Raw genomic sequence first — 22,491 nt, forward strand, 5'->3', positions numbered from 1 at the left:
GATGACATTAACATCAACTTCTCTGGCTTCCTTTAAATACCACCACCCCCACTCCCTTCTTCTTCCCTTGCTCTCATTCTCCAGTTCTAGTTCCCCCTCCCCCCCTCTCTCTCTCTCTCTCTCTCTCTCTCTCTCTCTCTCTCTCTCTTTCCCTTTTCCCTCTGTGTCTTTGCACAGAGCCAAATTGATTTCTCATCTTTCCTCTTATCATATCCAATTAACATTTTTGTCGGTCTGGACTCTTCCCCCATCCAGCCCTGTCTTTATTCTGACGTCTTCCTGTTCTTTGCTTATACATTGATAAAGAGCTCAGGCCCTCCAGCATTTCTATGTATTTTTACCTTGTTGTCCTGGACACAGCCCCCTCTGTCATAAAGTTCTACACCAGGGAAACAGGCTCTTCACCCCAATTCGTCCCTGCTCACACAGTTCTCTACTGAGCTGGTCCCATTTGGCCCACAACCCCCTCAACTTTTTTCCTCCTTGTACATATCCAAATGTCTTTTAAATGGTGTAATTGTCCCCGCCTCTACCCCTTCCTCTGCCAGCTCGTACCACACACCCATCATCCTCCGTGTGAATGGTGGGACCCTGGAGAGACTTGTAGAACAGAGACCCAGGGGTACAGAGACGTTGACCCCTGAAGTGGTGACACAGGTAGACAGGGTGGGGCAAAGCGGATCTTTGGCCGCGCTTACCTTCATTGGTTGGGCACTGAGGACATCCCTTTACAACTGCACAAGAAGTTGCTGAGACTGTACTTGGAGTATTATGTGTGGTTGTGGTCTCCCTGCTGTCACTGATCTGGAATGGGAGCAGAAAAGATTTATGGCAGAAAAGCAGGGCACCAGATAATGGGGAGACATCCTCCATTTGGAAGCAGAGGAGTCGACTCACAGGACGATGACCATGGCAGCAGACCAGAGAAGGGGTTCTGTGGTTGAAGAAACACACATCTGTTGATGACGACTTGAGGCAAGGATTGCTGGTGACTGCAGTCGGGGGATTCTGTGGACTGCTGGAGACTAGCTGAAAAGATACCAGGAATTGAAACTGGCGTGTGAGAGGGTGCCAAGAGCACTGAAGTCTTCATGATCATGTTGGAGGTTTGGATCTGGAGCCTGGGTTGATGATGATTTGGACTGGACTCTGTGTGCCTGCAGAAGCACTGGAGGCAAATCCATGGATATATGTGGGCGACTCTGCGGGGACCCTCATTTCTTTATCTTTCCCTGACTGTAAGAGGCGCTTCAGGCAATTTCTGCCAACAACGAATCAATGAAACAAATTCCATGCCATATTGCACTGCCTTTATTACATGACAATAAATTGAATCTTGAATCTTCAAAAGATTCATCAAAGCTGAAGGGCTAGAATTATGAAGAGAGGTTGGAGAGGCTGGGAGTTTTCTCCTCGAACGTAGGAGGCTGAGGGAGGATCTTGGAGGATTATAAAATCATTTAATTTTTTTTAAATGTAGACATACAGCACGGTAATAGGCCACTTGGCTCATGAGTCCTTGCTGCCCAATTTACACTCAATTAACCAGCACCCCCAATACGTTTTGAACAGGAGTCCCTGGGGAAAACCCATGTAGACATAGGGAGAATGTACAAATTCCTTACAGACAGCGCAGGATTCAAAATCGTGAGGGACTTGGGTATGGTGAATGGTCACAGTGTTTCCCAAGGGTATGGTTTTATAGAGGCATTGTTTTGTCGAGAGAGGGGGGAAAAATTTAAAGGAGACCGGAGGGGCAACTTCACATAGAGAAACGAGCTGCCCGTGGAAGGGACAATTACACCGTTTAAAGCAGCCATTCTCAACAGGGGGCATATGGCACCCCCAACCTGGGGGCCACAGCACATTTAAGGGCAGCCATGGCCTGAAATTCTTAAATAAGTTGGGGTTCCCAAGGTGTATGGAAACTGAATAGGTCAAACATTTTTTGGAAAAGGGAAGGACTTTTGCTGCTAGGGTTTGAATGTTCAAGAAGAATGATTTCCTATTTGTCTTTCTGTTCTGAAATCATGATCCGCAGTGGTTGCACTCAGTAAGTCTTTTAAATTTCGACCGACAGCACAGTAGAAGGTCCTTTTGGTCCAATTACACCTCAATTGACCTACAACCCCCAGTGTGTTTTGGAGGGTGGGAAGAAACCGGAGTCCCCAGAGGAAATCCACACAGACACGGGGAGAATGTTCAAGTTTCTTACAGAGTGGAATTCGAACCCTGGTTCCAGTTGCTGGCGCTGTAATAGCGTTGTGCTAACCATGTCAACCTTGGCAGTGATGGGATTTCAACCTACGCTTCCCTGGAGACTGGAGCCTAAATCCAGCACCTTAGATCACCTTGTTTTTTCACCTCAAGTAACAAATATTTTTTAATGTTTTTTATGTAGTCAGTTGGAGAGAAGTACCAAAACTTAACTGCTTCACCATAAACTTTGAGCAGAGTTCTAAGGAGGCCATAGCCAAAAAGAAAAGTTGAGAATGGATGGTGTAAAGAACACTTGGACAGGTCAATGGATGGGGAAAGTTCGGAGACATAAGGGTCAAACACAGGCAAGTAAGACTGACGCAGGTAGACAATTTGGCCAGCATGAACATGCCAAAGGGGCTGTTTCCACAGGGGTTTAAGGAGCAATGGAGAGAGAAGACGCAGTGGGGGTGGGGAAAGGAGCAGTGGGGGAGGTGTGACCCACAGATGACAACGACGATTGACAGTGGTGTTGGCAAAGCATGCACCAGACCTTGTGTCCACCCCAGAATCTTACCCACCTCAGAAGCCCTGGCAGTGTGGCATCCCTCAGAGGCACCCCAGGAGTGTCATCCTAGGAAAGTTCAATTCCACACTGGGACACACACAGAAGGTGGATACAGGGTTAAACAAACAAACACACACACACACACACACACACACACACACACACACACACACACACACACACACACACACACACACACACACACACACACACACACACACACACACACACACACACACACACACACACACACACACAAAATCAGGGGAGTGGGGTTTACAGGTGTTGAAGCTCCAGGAGTTGAGACCCTCAGCGATTCTTTGACAGGACAAGGGGGGGAGGTAGGGAGATCGGAAACATCTTGGGGTCTTACACTTGGAGCAGCCATTTCCTGCGTGATGTAAACATTGAAGGGAAGTTGTGTTTATTGTTCCTTGACCCTGAGGGTCAGCCCAAAACTTGACACAAACAGGCTGTGCGTCACCCCAGGCTGAGCCAGATGGCCTCCCAGAGCACTGACTTCCTTGCAATGATCCACAACTGTCGCAGCTTCTGTTGTAATCTAAGGCTGCCTTTCGAGTTCCATCCTCCCCCCTTCCTTACCAACCCATACCTGACCCTTCTCCCTCACTTGTAAATAAGCTGCCCAGGATACAAGAAACTTAGGAGAAGAAAGAGGCTACTTGGCCGATCAAGCCTGCTCTCCCATTCATCAAGATCACTGCAGAACTGGCCGTGGACTCAGCCTACCTGCCTGTATCCAATAATTCCCTAATTTGGCAAAAATCTATCTAACTGTGTCTTAAACACATCCAACAAGGCTAGCTTGGGCAAAAAATACCATAGGTTCATAATTCTCTGAGAGCAGTTCTTCTTCATCTTCATCCCACATCTATTCCCCCAAATTTTGAGGTTCAGTCTCCATGCCTTGTCAATAAATTAGAAGGGGTGTAGAGGAGATTCACCAAGAGGTTCCCGGGATTGGAGGGCTTGAGTTATAGGGAGAGGTTGGAGAGGCAGGGTTCTTATTTCCTAGATTGTAGGAGGCTGACGAGCTTGGATAAAGTCCTATCTCTGTGGTGGATGATGCTGGAGTTCAAGTGCATGAGTTTAAGGTGAGAGGGGAGAGATTCAAGAGGGACCTAAGGGTCAAAACAAAAATGGCAGCATTGCTGGAGTTAATGTAATATCAGCACTGCCACTGGTGTGAACCAAGGGAGAGCGGGGAGCGGAGACACAATGCTCCTCTGCAGGGTTCTACCACCTAGTCTGACCCGCTGATGGCTTCGTAGAGGCTTTACATGGCCTGTTAAAGGAGCTGAAGGCGATTTATTTAAAATGCTGTGACTGCGGGGTCTAGGCCCAAGATGGTAACACCAGTGTTCGGCAGCAGACTCGATGGATTGCAGACTCTGGGAAGCAGCGGATTGACACAGGGCAGCAGTAACGGGGAGAACCCCCCCCCCCCCCCATTGAGTAGGAGACGACCCCAAGTACGGTGACAATGGATGTGAACCAGCAGGGAGCACTGTGGCTGAAGGACACCCACAGGCGGCGAGCTGTTGGCACTCCCATACTCACATGTCTGTCAATGGCCTTATGTACTATCCCACCCTGACCACCCGCAGATTGGAGGAACAACACCTTATTTTCTATCTGGGCCCCCTCCAGCCAAATGGCATTAACATTGATTTCTCTGCTCACCCTTTTTTTCCCTCCCCATTTCCAGCTTTTCCAATTCTCCCCCCTCCACCCACCTAGCCATCCCTCCTCCCCCTGATTTCTGATGTCCCCTCCCTCACTTCTCCACCTATAATCTCCTGCCTTTGCCAACTCCTTCCCCCCCACCCCCATTCTTTTGTTTGGATGCCTACCAACATTCTTCCATACCTTGCTGAATGGCTCAAGCCTGAAACGTCAGTTATGTATTTTTACCTTTGCTACATAAAGGACAGTATTTGGCCAACTGAGTTTCTCCAGCATTTTGTGTTTTTACTTCAACCACTGTCTACAGATTTTCATGATTACTTCACCCAGAGGGTGGTCCATATCTGGAACGAGCTGCCAGAGCAAGCTGTAATAATGAGTATAATTAAAATGTTCAAAAGGCATTTACAGATAATTATGGACAGGAAGTGCTCAGGAGATGGACCATATGCAGGCAAATGGGACTGGCGCAGAATGATGTAGGAGAGGGGCTGAAGGGGTTGTGCTGTGTGATTGTGTGATCTTCTTCAACTTTCAACTTTGCTGGGTCCAAATCTTAGAACCATCACCAATAGAGTGGTGATCCCTTCTCACTGCCCCTCCCACAGTACAGAGATCCCTCCTCAACACCCCTCCCACAGCACTCTGTCCTCACTGCCCCTCCCACAGTACAGAGATCCCTCCTCAACACCCCTCCCACAGCACTCTGTCCTCACTGCCCCTCCCACAGTACAGAGATTCTTTCTCATTGCCCCTCCCACAGTGTGGAGCTCCCTCCTCATCATCCCTCCCACAGTACTCTGTCCTCACTGCCCCTCCCACAGTACAGAGATTCTTTCTCATTGCCCCTCCCACAGTGTGGAGCTCCCTCCTCATCACCCCACAGCACTCTGTCCTCACTGCCCCTCCCACAGTGCTGTGTCCACACAGTTACTCCCACAGCGCTCCCTCCTCACCACCCTTCCCACAGTGCAGAGATCCTTCCTCACCACTCCTAATACCCCACCCCCAAACCCCCCCCCACATTGCTCCTTCCTCACCTCCTGTCCTCCACTGCAGAGATCCCTCCTCACCATTCCTCCCTAACATGGGACTCTCTCTTCACCACCCCTCCCACGGTGCGGAGTTCTCTTCTCATCATCCCTCCCACAGTATTCCCTCCTCACCACCCTTCCCACAGTGTGGAGCCGTGCCCCTCCCTTGGTACAGGTAGCAGAGAGTGTGATCCTGCATCACATGCTCCATTCCCTGGGATGGTCTTGAACCAGCTACAGAGAGACTATACAGGGAATGATTCGCATTGCTGAATTGTCTCACTTCTACATCATTGCCTCATTGACTCTTGCTCAGAACAGACACCAGCTTTGCATATCAGCCTGTTGCTCTACTTCCTGCGGATGTCCGGAATGGAATCACTCACGAGTTCCTCTGACTCACTCTGCCCAGTGCCATGCACACTTCAGGCATAGACACCAATACCACCACGCTCTCCCCAACGTAACTCTTGTCCAAGATCCCTTTCGCAGATGTATTACACACTCCCAGGGTCAGACATAGAGTGAAGTTTTCTCCACACCATCCATTCATACCCTCCTTGAGTCAGGTACTCCCAGGATGAGTGTCTCTCCCCTCCGTCTCTCCCCTCCACCACCCCCTTCCCCCCACTTAGCCTCCTGTACTCCAGATATAAAGGTCCCAACCCATCCAGCTTCATTCTATAATTCGAGCCCTTCCAAATCCAGGAACGTCCTGGTGATTCTTTTTTGCACCCTGTTCCAGTTAACCAAGAGTGAAACACAGTCTGAAAGATGCTGTGATTGTAGATTGGATGCTGCAGGACCTGCTGAGCTCTACCAGCATTTCGGTATTTTTATTACCAGTTTACTGAGAAGTTTCTTAAACAAGCATCCACCATGATCCGCATGATACTGGGTGATGATTACAGTGTACCGGAACCACCCAGGAAGTGGGGGTGAAAGATGCACTGATTCCATCCAAGGCCGGAATCCTGGCCGAGAATGGGATGGCCCAGAACAGGCAGCGTTACTGAGGATGAGAACCAGCAAAGTGATTCTTGTCCTCCCCCCTGCGCCCCGGTCGCTGGGCCTCTTGACGCCTGACTCCTCCTGGCCCAGCGCCCTCCCCTACAGGAGGCTTTCTACTCAGACCCTCTGGATCCACATGTTGCCTCTCCCTGTCTGAGGCTCAGTGAGGGGGTGGGGACTGGGGACATTGGGAGCTGTACTGAACCTAATAACCTTCCTCACACACACACAAATATGCAAACACACACACAACCATCTCACAGTCACACACAGACTCACACACTGTTACTTATGCACACTGTCACACACACAGACACACACATACGGTCACACACACTGTTACATAGGCACACAGTCACACATACTGTTACACACAGTTGTACAGACACAGAGTTACATACACACAAAGTTACACACATTGTTACTCACTCACACACACACACACACACACACACAAACACACACACACACACACACACACACACACACACACAGAGCTTTCCTGACCACACCCGGTCTGCTGACCACCTCTCACCAACTTAAAGAGGCTTCGTGAGGCTGGGCTGAATCCGGATGTCCAATCTGGAGTGGGGACTTCAGTCTCCTTCCGACTACCAACACCCCACCCCTGCTACCTGCCCAATCCAGCCCAGCACCTGGGAATCAGCAGGCACCACCCACCCCCTCAACCCTGAATTCCGCCAATCCTCACTCCCTCCCGTAGAATCAGGAGGTGGCTTTCCGAATTCCCTCCTCTCTCTCCTGCTTCTCATTCCACCACCTTCCCACTTGGCTGAAACAATTCTTCCCGTGTCTTCCCTTCGGGGTTAATTCCTCTCCGCCCCATTGTCTCCCAATCCTCCCACAGTGTCAGAACATTACCATGGAAGGTTTCAGCACAAAGAAGCCGTTTCCCCCAGAATGCTGGCACTGTTAGCACTGACCTGAGATAGAGAAGCTGGAGTTTCGAGGCAGGGAGCGGCCGTCCCAATCCCAGGCTCTTCACGCTGGTGTAGTCAGTGGCAAGTCCTGGCTAGGACTCGAAGACAGCCAGCGAGCAGGAACTGGGAATTTTTTCAGTTCGATTTCCCGCCCCATCTCCAGAGGATCCCAAGAGGAAATGGTTTTCCTCTGTAGTCTAAAAACAACAGACAGGCAGAGAGAGGGAGAGGAGCCAGCCGAAGTTGGCCAGAATCCAGTCAGGACACTTGGGAAGAAACAGGAATTCACTACATTGCTCTGAGTCAGAAATAATCCCCCTCACACGGCATTCTTTAACCTCTGCCCTCTCCCAATGATTGCCTCACAGGATTCCAGAAATCAGGAACTAGAGGCCATTCAGCCCCTTGGAACCAGTCCACAGGAAAATGCCAAATGAATTATTCAAAATAAAGATTTGCATTCATGCAAAAGCAAGGAGAGAGAGAGTGTGTGTGTGTGTGTGTGTGTGTGTGTGTGTGTGTGTGTGAGAGAGAGTGCATGTGTGTGAGTGTGTGTGTGCGCGCGAGTGAGAAAGACACAGAAAATGTGGGGGGGAGAGAGAGAGAAACAAAGAGGTGAGGGATAGATATGGAAAGACAGGGAGAGACAGATTGAGAGAAATTCAGAGAGAGATAGACAAAGACAGATTAGGGAGGGTAACAAAGAAAGACAGAGGGGCTTCTGTCAATATCCCACACATTGTGCCCCTCCCTCTGTTCCGCCCAAACCTCATGTGGAACTGGCGCGGGGGGGCGGGGGGGGTGAGGGAGAGAGGTGGTGGTGCTGCTTTGGACTCTGTGACCTTGTGATTCAGAGGAGACGGGTCGTGGCACTCTCCGGAGCTCACACGACAGGTGTGCGGTCCCTGACATCCAAATGGGAAATATTCTAAAATCCTCAATTTTTACCAACTCCTCTGTTGCCGTTAATCCAGAGCCTGCTGGTGGGACTGAGTGGAATGTCCTAGAATTCACACCCACATCCCAGAGGCTATCACCAGATAGGCACCAGAGGAAGTAGGAATACGAGGACGAATCCTAAAAGGAATTGAACAATGATATTGAGGAGAAGGGAGCGGGGCGGGGTGGGGGGGGGTGTGGAAATACATCACAAGTACTGGGGGATGGGCATGTAAATCCAACCTGGAGAGAGGGAGGAGGTAAATCCCAAAATGATTGGGATGTGGTGGCTCACCACGAGGCAGGCAAACCGGCCCCACTTGTAAGCCACGTGCCGGGACAGCCAGCCAAAATGGCGCCACTAGGGGTTTCCCTTCCTTCCAGCACGGGGCTCAGAAACCCACGCTGGGGAACCATGTGACGCTCGGGTAATGTCAGTGCCCTCAGCCAGGACCAGGTTGGGAGTATAAGTGCAGCCCAGCAGCCTGCAATAAACCAGTCTGGTTGCGTGTGTGTTATTGCAGGAGCAGTGTAGCTGCCACTACAATTGGTGACCCTGACTGGTTCAAATGTCTTTGAACTCATCATGAGTGAGCCTGGGATCAGCGCTATAGCCTTGAAACTGCCTGAATTCTGGGTTCAGGAGCCAGAGACCTGGTTCAGCCACATGGAGGCTCAGTTTCACCTCCGCTACATTTCGTCCGACACGACCAAATTCTACCATGTGGTCGCTGCCCTGGACCAGGCCACAGCCAGACCCCTGCTGCACCTTGTTCAGCATCCACCCACCGAGGACAAATACGAGACCCTCAAGTGAGTGCTTATCAGGTCCCTCGGTCTATCCAGACACCAGCGTGCTGCTCGGGTGCTGCACCTCGACGCCTTGGGGGACAGATCCCCGATAGAACTGATGGACGAGATGCTTGCGCTCATGGGTGAGCACACCAACTGCCCACTCTTCGAGTGCATCTTCCTCGACCATATACCCGGGACATCCGGCCACTGCTGGTCCAGGAGAGCTTCATCGACCCAAGGAAGGTCACCCAGAAGGCCCAAGAGCTATGGCTCGCACGATCCCCGGAGGGCTCAGTGGTCCAGCAGGTCAAAAGGCATGGGCACTAACAAGCCAAGCGCACCCCTAGCGCTGCGATAGAGCACCCGGCCCCTGCAGGGGCCTCCAAGAGCATAACCAAGGCCACAGCATCCGCTCCAGGACTCTGCCTCTATCACCAGCACTGGGGAGCCAAGGCTCGGAAGTGTCGTCAGCCCTGTTCATTCCAGGGAAACGACCAGGTGGCCAAGGACACAGCCTCCTCTACCTGCGGGACTCAGTCAGCGACCAGTCAGCGACCAGCGGTTCCTCGTTGACACTGGAGCCCAGATCAGCGTCATCCCGGCCACGGCCGTCAAGTTCAGGAACCAACCTCGTGGACTTCCCCTCAGTGCGGCCAACGCAACAGCAATCCGGATGTATGGAGACAAGACAGTCCACTTTCAGATCAGCCAATGGAATTTCGCATGGAGGTTCACTGTCTCATCCCTCCCAACTGCCATTCTGGGTGCAGACATCCTCCTCGCACACGGATGCCAAGGATGCCCTCGCGAAGGCCACCATGCTCGCCCACCCGCACACCGACCTGTATATGGCACTATCTGTCGATGCCTCTGCCCCAGCCGTCAGTGCCATCCTGGAGCAGCAGGTGAATGGACATTGGAAGCTGCTGGCATTCTTCAGCCACCTGCTCCGCCCGCCGGAACGCAAGTATAGTGCCTTCGACCGTGAGTTACTGGGCACGTACCTGGGGGTGTGGCATTTCATCTATTTTTTGGAGGGGAGGATGTTTACCACTTTCACCGACCACAAACCCCTCACCCAAGCGCTCGTGATGGCAAAGGATCCCTGGTCGGCCTGCCAGCAGCGTTATCTCTCCTTCGTGTTGGAGTTTACCACCGACATTCGGCACAAGGCGGGGAAGGACAATGTGGTTGCCGATGCACTTTTGCAACCGGCCATCTGCGCGCTGACGCCTGGCCTCAACTTCAACCAGCTCGCCCCGGACCAGAAATCTGATGAGGAGACGAAGGCCTTCAAGACCGCCATCATGGGCCTGCGGTTCTGAGACCTCCTGACTCCGAACAGTGAAGGTACCATCCGATATCTATTTGGGCACCCCGCAGCCAGTGGTTCCCCAGCAGTGGCGCAGGCAGGTCTTCCGTCACATCCATGACCTTTCACATCTGTCCATCAGATCCACGGACCGGATGATGGCAGAATGGTTCGTATGGCATGGGCTGCAGAAGCAGATCACGGGGTGGGCCAGAACATGCACCTATTGCCAGATGTCCAAGGTGCACAGGCATACCAGGGTGCTCATACAGGAATTTGAGCACATCCGGGAACAGTTCAGCCACATTCACGTGGATATCGTCGGGCCCTTACCTGTTTCCTGGGGCAACCGTTACCTGTTTGGACCGCACCACTCGCTGGACTGAGGCAATCCCGATGCCAGACGCCTCCACCGACTCCTGCTCCTGAGCACTGTTGCATGGTTGGGTCACCCGGTTCGGCGTCCCAGGTCACCTCACCAGCGATCGGGGTGCCCAGTTCACATCTGCGCTCTAGGCACAGCTCGCCCACAGGTTGGGGATCCAGCTACACTGCACCACGGCCTACCACCCACAGGCCAATGGACTGGTCGAACGTCTGCACCGCCACCTTAAGTCAGCGCTCATGGCCCGCCTCACCAGTCCCAACTGGGTGGACGAACTGCATTGGGTGCTCCTGGGCATCTGCTCCACTCCCAAGGAAGATCTGCAGGCGTCATCAGCTGAGCTGGTCTATGGTGCGCTGATGGTACTACCTGGTGAGTTCATCAACGCACTTCACAATCCCCAGCAGTCGCCGGACGAACTACTTCCTCACCTCAGGGCACGCTTGGACTTGTTTGAACCCCCACTGCCGCCCAGGCATGGCACCCGCCTGTCTCACGTTCCCGGCGAACTGCTTTCCATGAAGTACGTTTTTGTTCATCGGGGCCCGACTCTGGACCTCTGCAACGACCATACAAGAGGCCGTACAGGATTGTACAGCGTTCCGGCTCGACGTTCACACTGGACATTGGCGGCAGGCGGGAGCTGTTTACCATGGACAGGCTGAAGCCAGCGCACCTTGATTCCACCGAGCCAGTTGTCGTTGCTCAGCCCAAGAAGCGAGGCCGCCCAGCGAAAAAGGACATTGGCACCTGTTCTGGGGTGGGGGGGAGGGTGTGCTGTGTGGCGGCTCACCACAAGGCAGGCGAACCGAACCCGCTTGTAAGCCACGTGGCGGGGCAGCCAGCCAAAATGGCGTCATCGGGGGTTTTCCTTCCTTCCAGCACGGGGCTCAGAAACCCACGCTGGGGGACCATGTGATGCTCGGGTAATGTCAGTGCCCTCCAGCACGGTTCTCAGCCAGGACCAGGCTGGGAGTATAAGTGCAGCCCAGCAGCCTGCAATAAACCTGTCTGGTTGTGTGTGTGTTATTACAGGAGCAGTGTAGCTGCCACTACAATTGGTGACCCTGACCGGTTCAAATGTCTTTGAATTCATCATGAGTGAGCCTGGGATCAGCGCTATAGCCTTGAAACTCCCTGAATTCTGGGTTCAGGAGCCAGAGACCTGGTTCAGCCACATGGAGGCTCAGTTTCACCTCCGCCACATTTCGTCCGACACGACCAAATTCTACCATGTGGTCGCTGCCCTGGAACAGGCCACTGCCAGACCCCTGCTGCACCTTGTTCAGCATCCACCCACCGAGGACAAATACGAGACCCTCAAGTGAGTGCTTATCAGGTCCCTCGGTCTATCCAGACACCAGCGTGCTGCTCGGGTGCTGCACCTCAACGCCTTGGGGGACAGATCCCCGATGGAACTGATGGACGAGATGTTTGCACTCATGGGTGAGCACATCAACTGCCCAATCTTCGAGCACATCTTCCTCGACCATATACCCGGTACATCCGGCCACTGCTGTTCCAGGAGAGCTTCACCGACCCAAGGAAGGTCACTCAGAAGGCCCAAGAGCTATGGCTCGCACGATCCCCGGAGGGCTCAGTGGTCCAGCAGGTCAAAAGGCATGGGCACTAAACATTGGCGGCAGGCGGGAGCTGTTTACCATGGACAGGCTGAAGCCAGCGCACCTTGATCCCACCGAGCTAGTTGTCATTGCTCAGCCCAAGAAGCGAGGCCGCCCAGCGAAAAAGGACATTGGCACCGGTTCTGGGGGGGGGTGCTGTGTGGCGGCTCACCACAAGGCAGGCGAACCGAACCCGCTTGTAAGCCACGTGGTGGGGCAGCCAGCCAAAATTGCATCATCGGGGGTTTCCCTTCCTTCCAGCTCGTGGCTCAGAAACCCGCGCTGGGGGACCATGTGACACCCGGGTGATGTCAGCGCCCTCCAGCGTTGTTCTCAGCCAGGTCCGGGCTGGGAGAATAAGTGCAGCCCAGCTGCCTGCAATAAACCAGTCTGCTCACTGAGCTCAACCCGTCTGGTTGTGTGTGTTATTGCAGGAGCAGTGTAGCTGCCGCTACAGAGAAATAAATTCCAGCAGGGTTAATCCTCCTTCCTTGTGGTGATAGCTTCTGGGATGTGGGTGTGAATTTTAGGTCATTCCACTCAGTTCCACCAGCAGGTCTCTGGCAACACTCTCCCCTTCTTGGATCTCTCTGTCTCAATCTCAGGAGACAAGCTTTCCACCAACATATATCCCTCCAACTCCCACAACTACCTTGACTACACTTCCTCACACCCTGTCCCCTGCAAGAATTCCATCCCCTTCTCTTAATTTATCCATCTCTGCTGCATCTGTTCCCAGGATGAGCTCTTCCAGTCCAGATCTTCCATAGTGTCTGCCTTCTTCCACAAACATGGCTTCCCCTCCACCACCATCAACCTAGCTTTCACCCGCATTTCCTGTTCATCTGCCCTGGCCCCTTCTGCTTCCAGATACAACAAACATAGAATCCACCCATCCTCACCCACCACCCCACCAGCTTCTGCATCCAACACATTATCCTCTAGAATTTCCAGCACTTACCACAGAATCCCAGCACCAGACACATTGTTCCCTCTCTTCCTTCTCTGCCTTTCATGGGGACCAATCCCTTGTATACTCATCCCTCTCCACCAATTTCCCCTCAGCACCTTCCCCTATGGCCACAGTTGCGCCCACATCTCCTTCCTCACCACAGCCCAGGGCCCCAAATATGCCTTTGAAGTGAAGCAACACTTCACTTGTGTTCTACTGATTGATCTACTGCATCTTGTGCTCCCTTTGTGGTCTTCTCTACATCAGAGAGACTGGGCGCAGATTGGAAGACCGCTTTGCAAAGCACCTTCGGTCCATCTGCATCAGTGACAGAGACCTCCCAGTAGCCAACCATTTCAGTCTGTGTCACACTCCCAGACTCACATGTTTGTCCATGGCCTTATGTATCGTCCCACCAAGACCACCTGTAAATTGGAGGAACAATACCTGATTTTCCATCTGGGCACTCTCCAGTCAGATGGCGTTAATATCGACTTTTCCGGTTTCTGCTAACTTGCTCTCCTTAGATTGGTGTAGAACCAGATCCAGAACTCAATTTAAATCCCCCCCACCAAAAATGATCATGTAGGTATCTAATGAGGGAAGCTTACTTAATAACGTGCTAGTAAATGAGACGTCTTCGAAGTTGGGTGCATAGACGTTGAGCGGTAGGACCTGTTTGTGCAAAAGATTACCTGTCACTATGATATATCTACCATTTCCATCAACAATCTCATTAAATGGTACAAGTACTACTAGTAGGATACCCAGTGTTGCCCAGGAACGAAAACACTCAGTTGCTGACTACATGGTTGAAACAAAATACCCAAAACCTTCATGGCAATCTAATATATAGTTGTGCATGTCTGGAGGCCTGTGCACTGAGGTGGGTGTATTGTTGCTATTCTGTTTCCTGCCACCTGCTCCTTGCAGGTCTGGAACATCAACAGTGAGGGGAGACTGATGTTCCTCTGCTGTCTCTTGTGTTCTCCTTTGTCTTATTCTATGGGCTTGTGAAGAGCTTCTGCCAATTTTTTTTTTGGGCACATATTGAACTTGGTTTGGCCACTTGTTTTTATTCTGAATGTCCATTGATACATAGCACTGTAACTAATTGAGATGTCCCTGGTGCAAGTTCAAACTCTTTTTTTAAAACTTCATATGACCTTAATGGTTAAATTCAATGCGGTCATGACATTCAGCATCAAATGTTACCACAATTATAGTAAACAGCAACGCAAGTCAGTGCTCATAAATACTTGGATAATAAACAGTAATACAAATCAGTGTAAGCTGGTCAAAAAACACTTTTGAACTTCATATGACCTTAAAGGTTAAATTCAATATGGTCATGACATTCAGCATCAAATGTTACCCCTACTGAACCTCCTTAGACATTTCTAGAGTGCTCCATATTGATTTGCATGGAGAACAGACAAACAAACTGATATATATGCACAAATATATATTAGATGATAGCTACACCTTGTGATTTAGAGTTGAATTTGGAATGGAAAACCTGACTTACCCATGGACCTCATCACCTTAAGTGGCATTTAATGCAAAGGTGAGTCTCCTTTAGTTCCATTTTGAGGGTCCCAGTTTTGATCCAGATGTTGTCTATCTACTTTGAGGGCTCCTGATGTTGTCATCATTTTGAAAATCCAGGTTAGTTCCTAGTTTCAAGAGTTCCTGGAGATGGTTCCCAGATTTGGTGGCAGCTGTTATCTATCCATTTTGAGGGCCTTTGATGTTGAAACCATTTTGCAAATCTAAATATTAGGCTCCCAGTTTTGAGGGGTTTCCAGAGTTGGTTCCCAGTTCTGAAGGGCCAGACTTTGTCTATCTGTTTTGAAATCCTGATGTCAAAACCATTTTGAAAACCCAAATGTTAGGTCCTCGTTTCAAGGGTCTCTGAAGATGGTTCCCAGTTTTGATCCAAACATTATCTACTTTAGTCCCTAATGTTGAAACCATTTTGAAAATACAGATGATAAGTCCCTATTTTGTGCCAGCTGTTATCTATCCATTTTTAGGGTTCCTGATGTTGAAACAAAATGTTTTGCAAATCCACATGTTACTTCTGTTTAAACGATCACCAGAGTTGATTCCCAGTTCTGAAGGACCAGATGCTGTTTATCCGCTTTGAAGCCCCTGATGTTGAAGCCCTTTTGAAAGCCCAGATTTTGTGCCCAGTTTTGACACTCTGATAGTGAAACCATTTTGAAAACCTAGATGGTAGGTCCATTTCAAGGTTCCCTGAAATTGGTTTCCAGTTTTCATCCAGATATTATCTCTCTTTGGTGGTGAAAGCATTCTGAAAACCCAGATGTTAGGCCACAGTTTCATCGGTCCCTGGTGATGAAACCATTTTGCAAATCCAGATGTTAGCTCCCAGTTTTGTCATTCTCCAGTGTTGATTCCCAGTTCTGAAGGACCAGGTGTTATTTATTCGTTTTGAAGTCCCTGATGTTTGAAATCATTTTGAAACTCCAGATGTTAGGTCCCAGTTTTGTGGGTCCCTGGAATTGGTTCCCAGATTTGACCCAGATGTTGTCTCCTTGGTGTTTAAACCATTTTGAAACTCCAGATGTTAGGTTCCAGTTTTGAGGGTCCCTGGTATTGGTTCCCAGATTTGATCCAGATGTTGTCTCCTTGGCATTGAACCCATTTTGAAACTCCAGATGTTAGGTCCCAGTTTTGTGGGTCCCTGGAATTGGTTCCCAGTTTTGACCCAGATGTTGTCTCCTTGGTGTTTAAACCATTTTGAAACTCCAGATGTTAGGTCCCAGTTTTGTGGGTCCCTGGAATTGGTTCCCAGTTTTGACCCAGATGTTGTCTCCTTGGTGTTTAAACCATTTTGAAACTCCAGATGTTAGGTTCCAGTTTTGAGGGTCCCTGGTATTGGTTCCCAGATTTGATCCAGATGTTGTCTCCTTGGCATTGAACCCATTTTGAAACTCCAGATGTTAGGTCCCAGCTTTGAGGGTCCCTGTAATGGCCCAGATGTTGACCCAGCTCCACGTACCCCAATTTGGGGGAGACCCAGTTTCTGGACGTGGTGAGGTGCAGAGGGAGGTGGGTCGCGCCACCGTTTCCCTAGTAACCGCCCGAGCGGTGAATGTACGCAGCCGCCCTCGACACCCCGGTTCCGATCCCGCTTTGTGACGTCGGACGGCTGGCGGTCAGGTGACGCCATGTCGAGCGCGGCGATTGGCCCATGCCTCGGACTCGAGGGGGTACCGCAGCAGCTGGCGGGAAAGGAGTGGAGTTTCCGAGAGGAAAAGGCGCGACGGCAGCGGAGAGATTGAAGGTAGCGGGAGAGAGGGAGGGAGCAGTTGAGGGTGGGGAAGGGGAGGGAGGGAGCGAGCGGTTGAGGGTGGGGAAGGGGAGGGAGGGAGGGAGGGAGGGAGGGAGCGAGTGGTTGAGGGTGGGGAAGGCGAGGGAGGGAGGGAGCGGTTGAGGGTGGGGAAGGCGAGGGAGGGAGGGAGCGGTTGAGGGTGGGGAAGGCGAGGGAGGGAGGGAGCGGTTGAGGGTGGGGAAGGGGAGGGAGGGAGGGAGGGAGGGAGCGAGTGGTTGAGGGTGGGGAAGGCGAGGGAGGGAGGGAGCGGTTGAGGGTGGGGAAGGCGAGGGAGGGAGGGAGCGGTTGAGGGTGGGGAAGGCGAGGGAGGGAGGGAGCGGTTGAGGGTGGGGAAGGGGACGGAGGGAGTGGTTGAGGGTGGGGAAGGGGAGGGAGGGAGTAGTTGAGGGTGGGGAAGGGGAGGGAGGGAGCGGTTGAGGGTGGGGAAGGGGACGGAGGGAGGGAGCGGTTGAGGGTGGGGAAGGGGACGGAGGGAGGGAGTGGTTGAGGGTGGAGAAGGGGAAGGAGGGAGTGGTTGAGGGTGGGGAAGGGGAGGGAGGGAGCGGTTGAGGGTGGGGAAGGGGACGGAGGGAGGGAGCGGTTGAGGGTGGGGAAGGGGAGGGAGGGAGGGAGGGAGGGAGCGAGTGGTTGAGGGTGGGGAAGGCGAGGGAGGGAGGGAGCGGTTGAGGGTGGGGAAGGGGAGGGAGGGAGGGAGCGGTTGAGGGTGGGGAAGGGGAGGGAGGGAGGGAGGGAGTGGTTGAGGGTGGGGAAGGGGAGGGAGGGAATGGGTGAGGATGGGGAAGGGGAGGGAGCAGATGGGGAGGGGGAGGGAGCAGTTGAGGATGGGGAGGGGGAGGGAGCGGCTGAGGATGGGGAAGGGGAGGGAGTGGCTGAGGATGGGGAAGGGGAGGGAGTGGCTGAGGATGGGGAAGGGGAGGGAGTGGCTGAGGATGGGGAAGGGGAGGGAGTGGCTGAGGATGGGGAAGGAGAGGGGAGTGGCTGAGGATGGGGAAGGGGAGGGAGTGGCTGAGGATGGGGAACGGGAGGGAGGGAGTGGCTGAGGATGGGGAACGGGAGGGAGTGGCTGAGGATGGAGAAGGAGAGAGTAGCTGAGGATGGGGAAGGGGAGGGAGTGGCTGAGGATGGGGAACGGGAGGGAATGGCTGAGGATGGGGAAGGGGAGGGAGGGAGAGCGGGTGGGGAAGGAGGGAGAGTACCTGAGGATGGCTGAGAGTAGGAGCGGAAGGAGAAAGGGAGCGGCTGAGGATGGGGAGGGTGGAGGGAATGGATAAGGGTGGGGAAGGAGGGAGAGAATGTATGGGGAAGGGAAAGGGAGGGAGTGCCTGAAGGTGGGGAAGGGGAGAGGACGGGAAGGGGAGAGAGGAGAGTGGGCAGGGAGAGGGAGAGAACGGCAGAGGGTGGGGAAGGGGAGAGGGTAGGAGCAGCCAAGAGGAAGGGAGTGTGCAAGGGAGGGAGTGAGGATAGCCAGAGAGAACATGTAAGGAGCAGCTGAGGGTGGGGAAGGGGGGTAGGGAACGGCTGAGGGAGCGGGCAAGGAAGGGGGAGGTGAGCAGTTGACAGTGGGGGTAGAGTGTCAGAGGGAGTGGTTGAAGGTGGGAGGGAGGAGTGCCAGGGGAGCAGGCAAATGTGGGTGAGAGGGAGAGAGGAGCAGAAGGGTCCAGGCTATGGAGTGGGTGAGGGTGGGGAAAGCATGTGGGAGAAGGTGGAGGAGTGGGTGAGGGTTGGGGTGGTGAGCTGGATGGAGGAAGGGGATGAAGAAGAGTGAGGTAATCAGGAGGGAGGGTGGATGGGAGGGAGAAGGGACCCAGAATATAAGGGGGGATGAGGGTGGGTGGACTCACAGGAGGGGAGACAGAGGGAGAAAGTGGTGTGAAGGTAGAGGAGGGAGAAAGGGAGCATGGGTGTTGAGGGGAGATGAAGGGAGGTTATTAGGGTGGGGAAGGGAGTTGGAGGGAAGCTGAGGGTGGGGGAAGGGAGCTGGGACCTGGAGGGAGGAGAGGAAGGCTTGGGCCTCTGCGAGAGGGCACACTGAACATGCATAGACTGCAGCCTCTTGGAGGCTATTCGGCCAGTCAAGTCCGTGCTAGCGCTCAGACTGTTCTCTCTCCCTCCCGTCCTCCTTACCCACAGCCGCATCACCTCCCCCTGGATTGTGCCACTCACCCACATACTAGGATGGGTGGATCCAGTGGCCCTTTAACTCACTGACCCAGAACATCATAGGGATATGGGAGGGACAGCATAAGAAACAGGAGCAGGGGTGTGCTATCTGGCCCAATGAGCCTGCTCTGCATTTTATTAATGAAATACGTGGCTTTTTCTCAAATTCCCTTATTTTCCCCTACTGTGAAAACATATATCTGTGTTTTAAATACATTCAATGAGGCATAAAAATTCCCTGGGTTTACTCTTTGGAAGAAGCACTTCCTTTTTATCTCCATCCTAATTTTACTCCCTCAAATGTTGAAGCTATGTCCCTTCGTACTTGTCTCACCTCCCAGTGGAAACAACCTCCCTTCCATAATTGCATATGTTTAGGAGCAATTGGCCCATCAAGTCTGCTCCACCATTTTATCATAGCTAACCCATCCTCCCACTGCCAGGCTTTCTCCCTGTAACCCTTGATGCCCTGACAAATCAAATACCTGTCCATCTCTGCCTGAAACACACCCATTGCTTTCATGCCTGCCTGCGGCAGCAAGTTCCACAGATTCATAACCCTCTGGCTGAAGAAATTTCTCTGCATCTCTGTTTTAAATTGACATGCCCTTTAATCTTGAAGTTGTGCCCTCTTGTCCTAGAATCCCCTATCATGGGAAATAACCTTGTCACATCTTCTCTGTCCAGGCCTTTCAGCATTCAAAATGTCTATGAGGTCTGTACTCCAATGAATACAGTCCAAGAGCTGACAAACTTTCCTCATATGCTAACCTATTTCATTCCTGCTATCATTCTAGTAAATCTTTTCTGAGTCCTCTCTAATGTCAACACACCTTTTCTCAAATAAGGTGCCCAAAACTGTACACAGCTCTCCAAGTGAGGTCTCACCAGTGCCCCATAGAGTCTTGACATTACAACCCTGCTAAGCTATTAGAAGCATAGAACGTTACAGCACAGAAGCAGGCTGTTCAGTCCTTCAAGTCTGTACTAAACTATTTTTCTTTTAGGTCCCACTGACCTGCATCCAGTCTATAGTCCTCTACACTTCTCCCATCCATGTATCTGTCCAAATTCTTAAATGTTAAAATTGAGTCTGCATTCACCACTTCAGCTCGCAGATTGTCCCACACTCCCACCACTCTTTATGTGAAGAAGTTCCCCCTCATGTTCCCTTTAAACTTTCCCCATTAACGCATGTCCTCTGGTTTGTATCTCACTTACCCTCAGTGGGAAAAGCCTGCCAACATTTACTCTGTCTATACCCCTCATAATTTGAAATACCCCTATCAAATCTCCCCTCATTCTTCTACGCTCCAGGGAAAATTGTCTTAACCTGTCTCTGTTACTCAGTTCCTGAAGTCCAGACAACATCCTCGTAAATCTTCTCTGCACTCTTTCAATCTTACTGATATCTTTCTTGCAGTTCGGTGACCAAAACTGCACAAAAGACACCAAACTTGGCCTCACCAGTGTCTTGTACAACTTTACTATAACATCCCAACTCCAATACTCAGTACTTTGATTTATGAAGGCCAATGTGCCAAAAGCTCTCTTCACAACTCTATCTACCTGTGACCTATTCCTCTAGAAATGAATGCTCTTTTAAGTGGGGTAGTCTCAGGTGAATCAATCTCTCTGAAGGAAAACAGACCATCTGAAGTAGGGTGGGGGAGCCCATGCAGTCACAGATAGAAAATGCAAACTCCCCCGTTCAGACACCCATGGATGCACAGGGAATTGAACCCTTGTCCCTGGAGTCTCCACCTGCTATCCTTCTGATAAGCCCCACAGTTCTCTTGACACTCTTGTGATTAATGTTTTGGTTTGTCCAACAGCGACCATAGGAGTGATGAGTGCCTTGACACTGCTGGGTCTGTCTCTGGTGCTCCAAACTCTGGCCACTGTTGCCTGTGATCCCTCTGTCAGCGAAGGGAAAGAAACCCAAGTGAGAACCCCTCACCCTCTGAAGCCTTGGGAGAGTGCCTATCTCCCCAACTCCCTGAAACCCATCAGCTATGAGGTGCAGCTCTGGCCCTGGCTCTTCCGGGAGAAGGCCTCTGGCCTCTTCCTCTTCCATGGCAGGTCGAAGGTCACCTTGGCATGCCTGAACCAAACCAAGGTCATCGTGCTCCACAGCAAGGCACTGAACTACACCAAGCCGCCCCGAGTCTTCGGGAGGGACACCCTGACCGTGAGGAAGTACTGGCAGGAGAAGGCCAATGAGTACCTGGTGGTGCTTCTGGACAAACACCTGGAGAAGGGCAAAGTCTACTCGCTCCACACCGCTTTCAGTGGAGAGCTGACCCCTGAAATGGCCGGCCTGTACCGATGCCAGTACCAGGAAGAAGGCTCCATAAGGTGAATGGGGGTGGGGGGAACCGTGACATTGAGGTCGCAGCTTATAACCTCAATAATTTGGAGAGACCGCAGATGAAACTTCCCAGGAAGTGGTCGGAACTGGAGGGGGTGAATTATTGGAAGAGGCTGGATAAATTGGGGTGACTTTATAAAATTGAAAGCCATAGATAAAGTGAATGCACACAGTCCTATCCCCCAAGAACTATAGAGAGCATGGGATTAATTTAATTTAGACGTGCAGGACTATAATAGGGTCCTTTCAAGAGCCTGTGCTGCCCAATTACATTGCAATTGACCTACCACCAAGGAAACCCACGCAGATATGGGGAGAATGTACAACCTTATAGACGGCGGCAGATTCAAACGCCTAGTCACTGGCGCTGTAACAGCGTGGCGCTAACCGTGCTAATCTGAGAAGGTAGATTTAAGAGTGATCCAAGGGGCAACATTTTCACTCAGAGGGTGATCCGTATCTGGAACGAGCTGTTAGAAGAAGCTGTTAAAGTAGGTACAATTACAACATTCAGAAGACATTTGGATAGATATATGGACAAGAAGGGTTTACAAGGATATAGGACCAAATGCAGACAAATGGGATGAACCCAGAATGGCCACTTGGTCAGCAGGGATGAGTTGGGCCAAAGGGCCTGTTCCATGTTATATGACTCTATACACATCAGTATTATGTACAGATAGACAAAAATTCCTACCTGTTGCAGCTGCACTGGAATGCAAGGTACACCAACTGCAACAGTATTTTGAATTAACTCCCCATGCCTAGGCATAAAAAGATAATATAAAAACACAACGCTAGTGAAACTCAGCAGGTCAAACAGTGTATTTTTATATAGCAAAGATAAAGCTACATAACCAACATTTCAGGCATGAGCCCTTCATCAAGGTATAAGAAAATGAATATAAAAGGAGAAATCAATAAATATTCACAATTGCACTTAATGGAAGAAAAATAGTGAAGTTTCATTAGCGCTAGGTGGTCTTGGAGAGGTTCAGGGTTAGGGCAGTAAGGGAAGGTTCAAGATTCTGACAGCTGTTGGAGAAAAACCTGAACTGAGAGTGGTGGTCTTCAGCCTTTTGTACCTTTTGGCTCAAAGATAGCAGTGAGAAGAGGTTGTGGCAAGGGTAGTGG

General features: G+C 51.5%; 2 protein-coding genes across 15 annotated transcripts in view; one reads left to right on the plus strand and one right to left on the minus strand.

The window, feature by feature from the left end:
- LOC138764413 (platelet endothelial aggregation receptor 1-like) overlaps positions 1-16,562 on the minus strand; it is a 67,490-nt gene extending 50,928 nt beyond the window's left edge. For 4 of the 10 annotated variants that reach the window (XM_069940298.1, XM_069940299.1, XM_069940293.1 and 1 more), the window contains exons 1-3: positions 14,994-16,559; positions 14,077-14,140; positions 7,464-7,657 (exon numbers count right to left, since the gene is read on the minus strand). Coding sequence is in view for 1 of the 10 variants with exons in the window: in XM_069940294.1 (XP_069796395.1) it covers positions 699-704 (6 nt within the window). In the remaining 9 variants the exon portion in view is untranslated. Of the gene's footprint in view, positions 1-698; positions 805-7,463; positions 7,658-14,076; positions 14,141-14,993 lie in introns of all 10 variants that reach the window. The other 6 variants (XM_069940295.1, XM_069940294.1, XM_069940290.1 and 3 more) reach the window with 4 other exon arrangements.
- Positions 16,563-16,703: 141 nt separating this feature from the next.
- Positions 16,704-22,491, plus strand: part of LOC138764414 (aminopeptidase Ey-like) — a 76,690-nt gene continuing 70,902 nt past the window's right edge. For all 5 annotated transcript variants that reach the window (XM_069940301.1, XM_069940303.1, XM_069940305.1 and 2 more), the window contains exons 1-2: positions 16,704-16,778; positions 20,822-21,344. In XM_069940301.1, the coding sequence (XP_069796402.1) occupies positions 20,836-21,344 (509 nt within the window). In that variant the 5' untranslated portion in view covers positions 16,704-16,778; positions 20,822-20,835. The remainder of the gene's footprint in view (positions 16,779-20,821; positions 21,345-22,491) is intronic.

Source organism: Narcine bancroftii, chromosome 5 (genome assembly GCF_036971445.1).
Source record: "Narcine bancroftii isolate sNarBan1 chromosome 5, sNarBan1.hap1, whole genome shotgun sequence".
NCBI lineage: Eukaryota > Metazoa > Chordata > Chondrichthyes > Torpediniformes > Narcinidae > Narcine > Narcine bancroftii.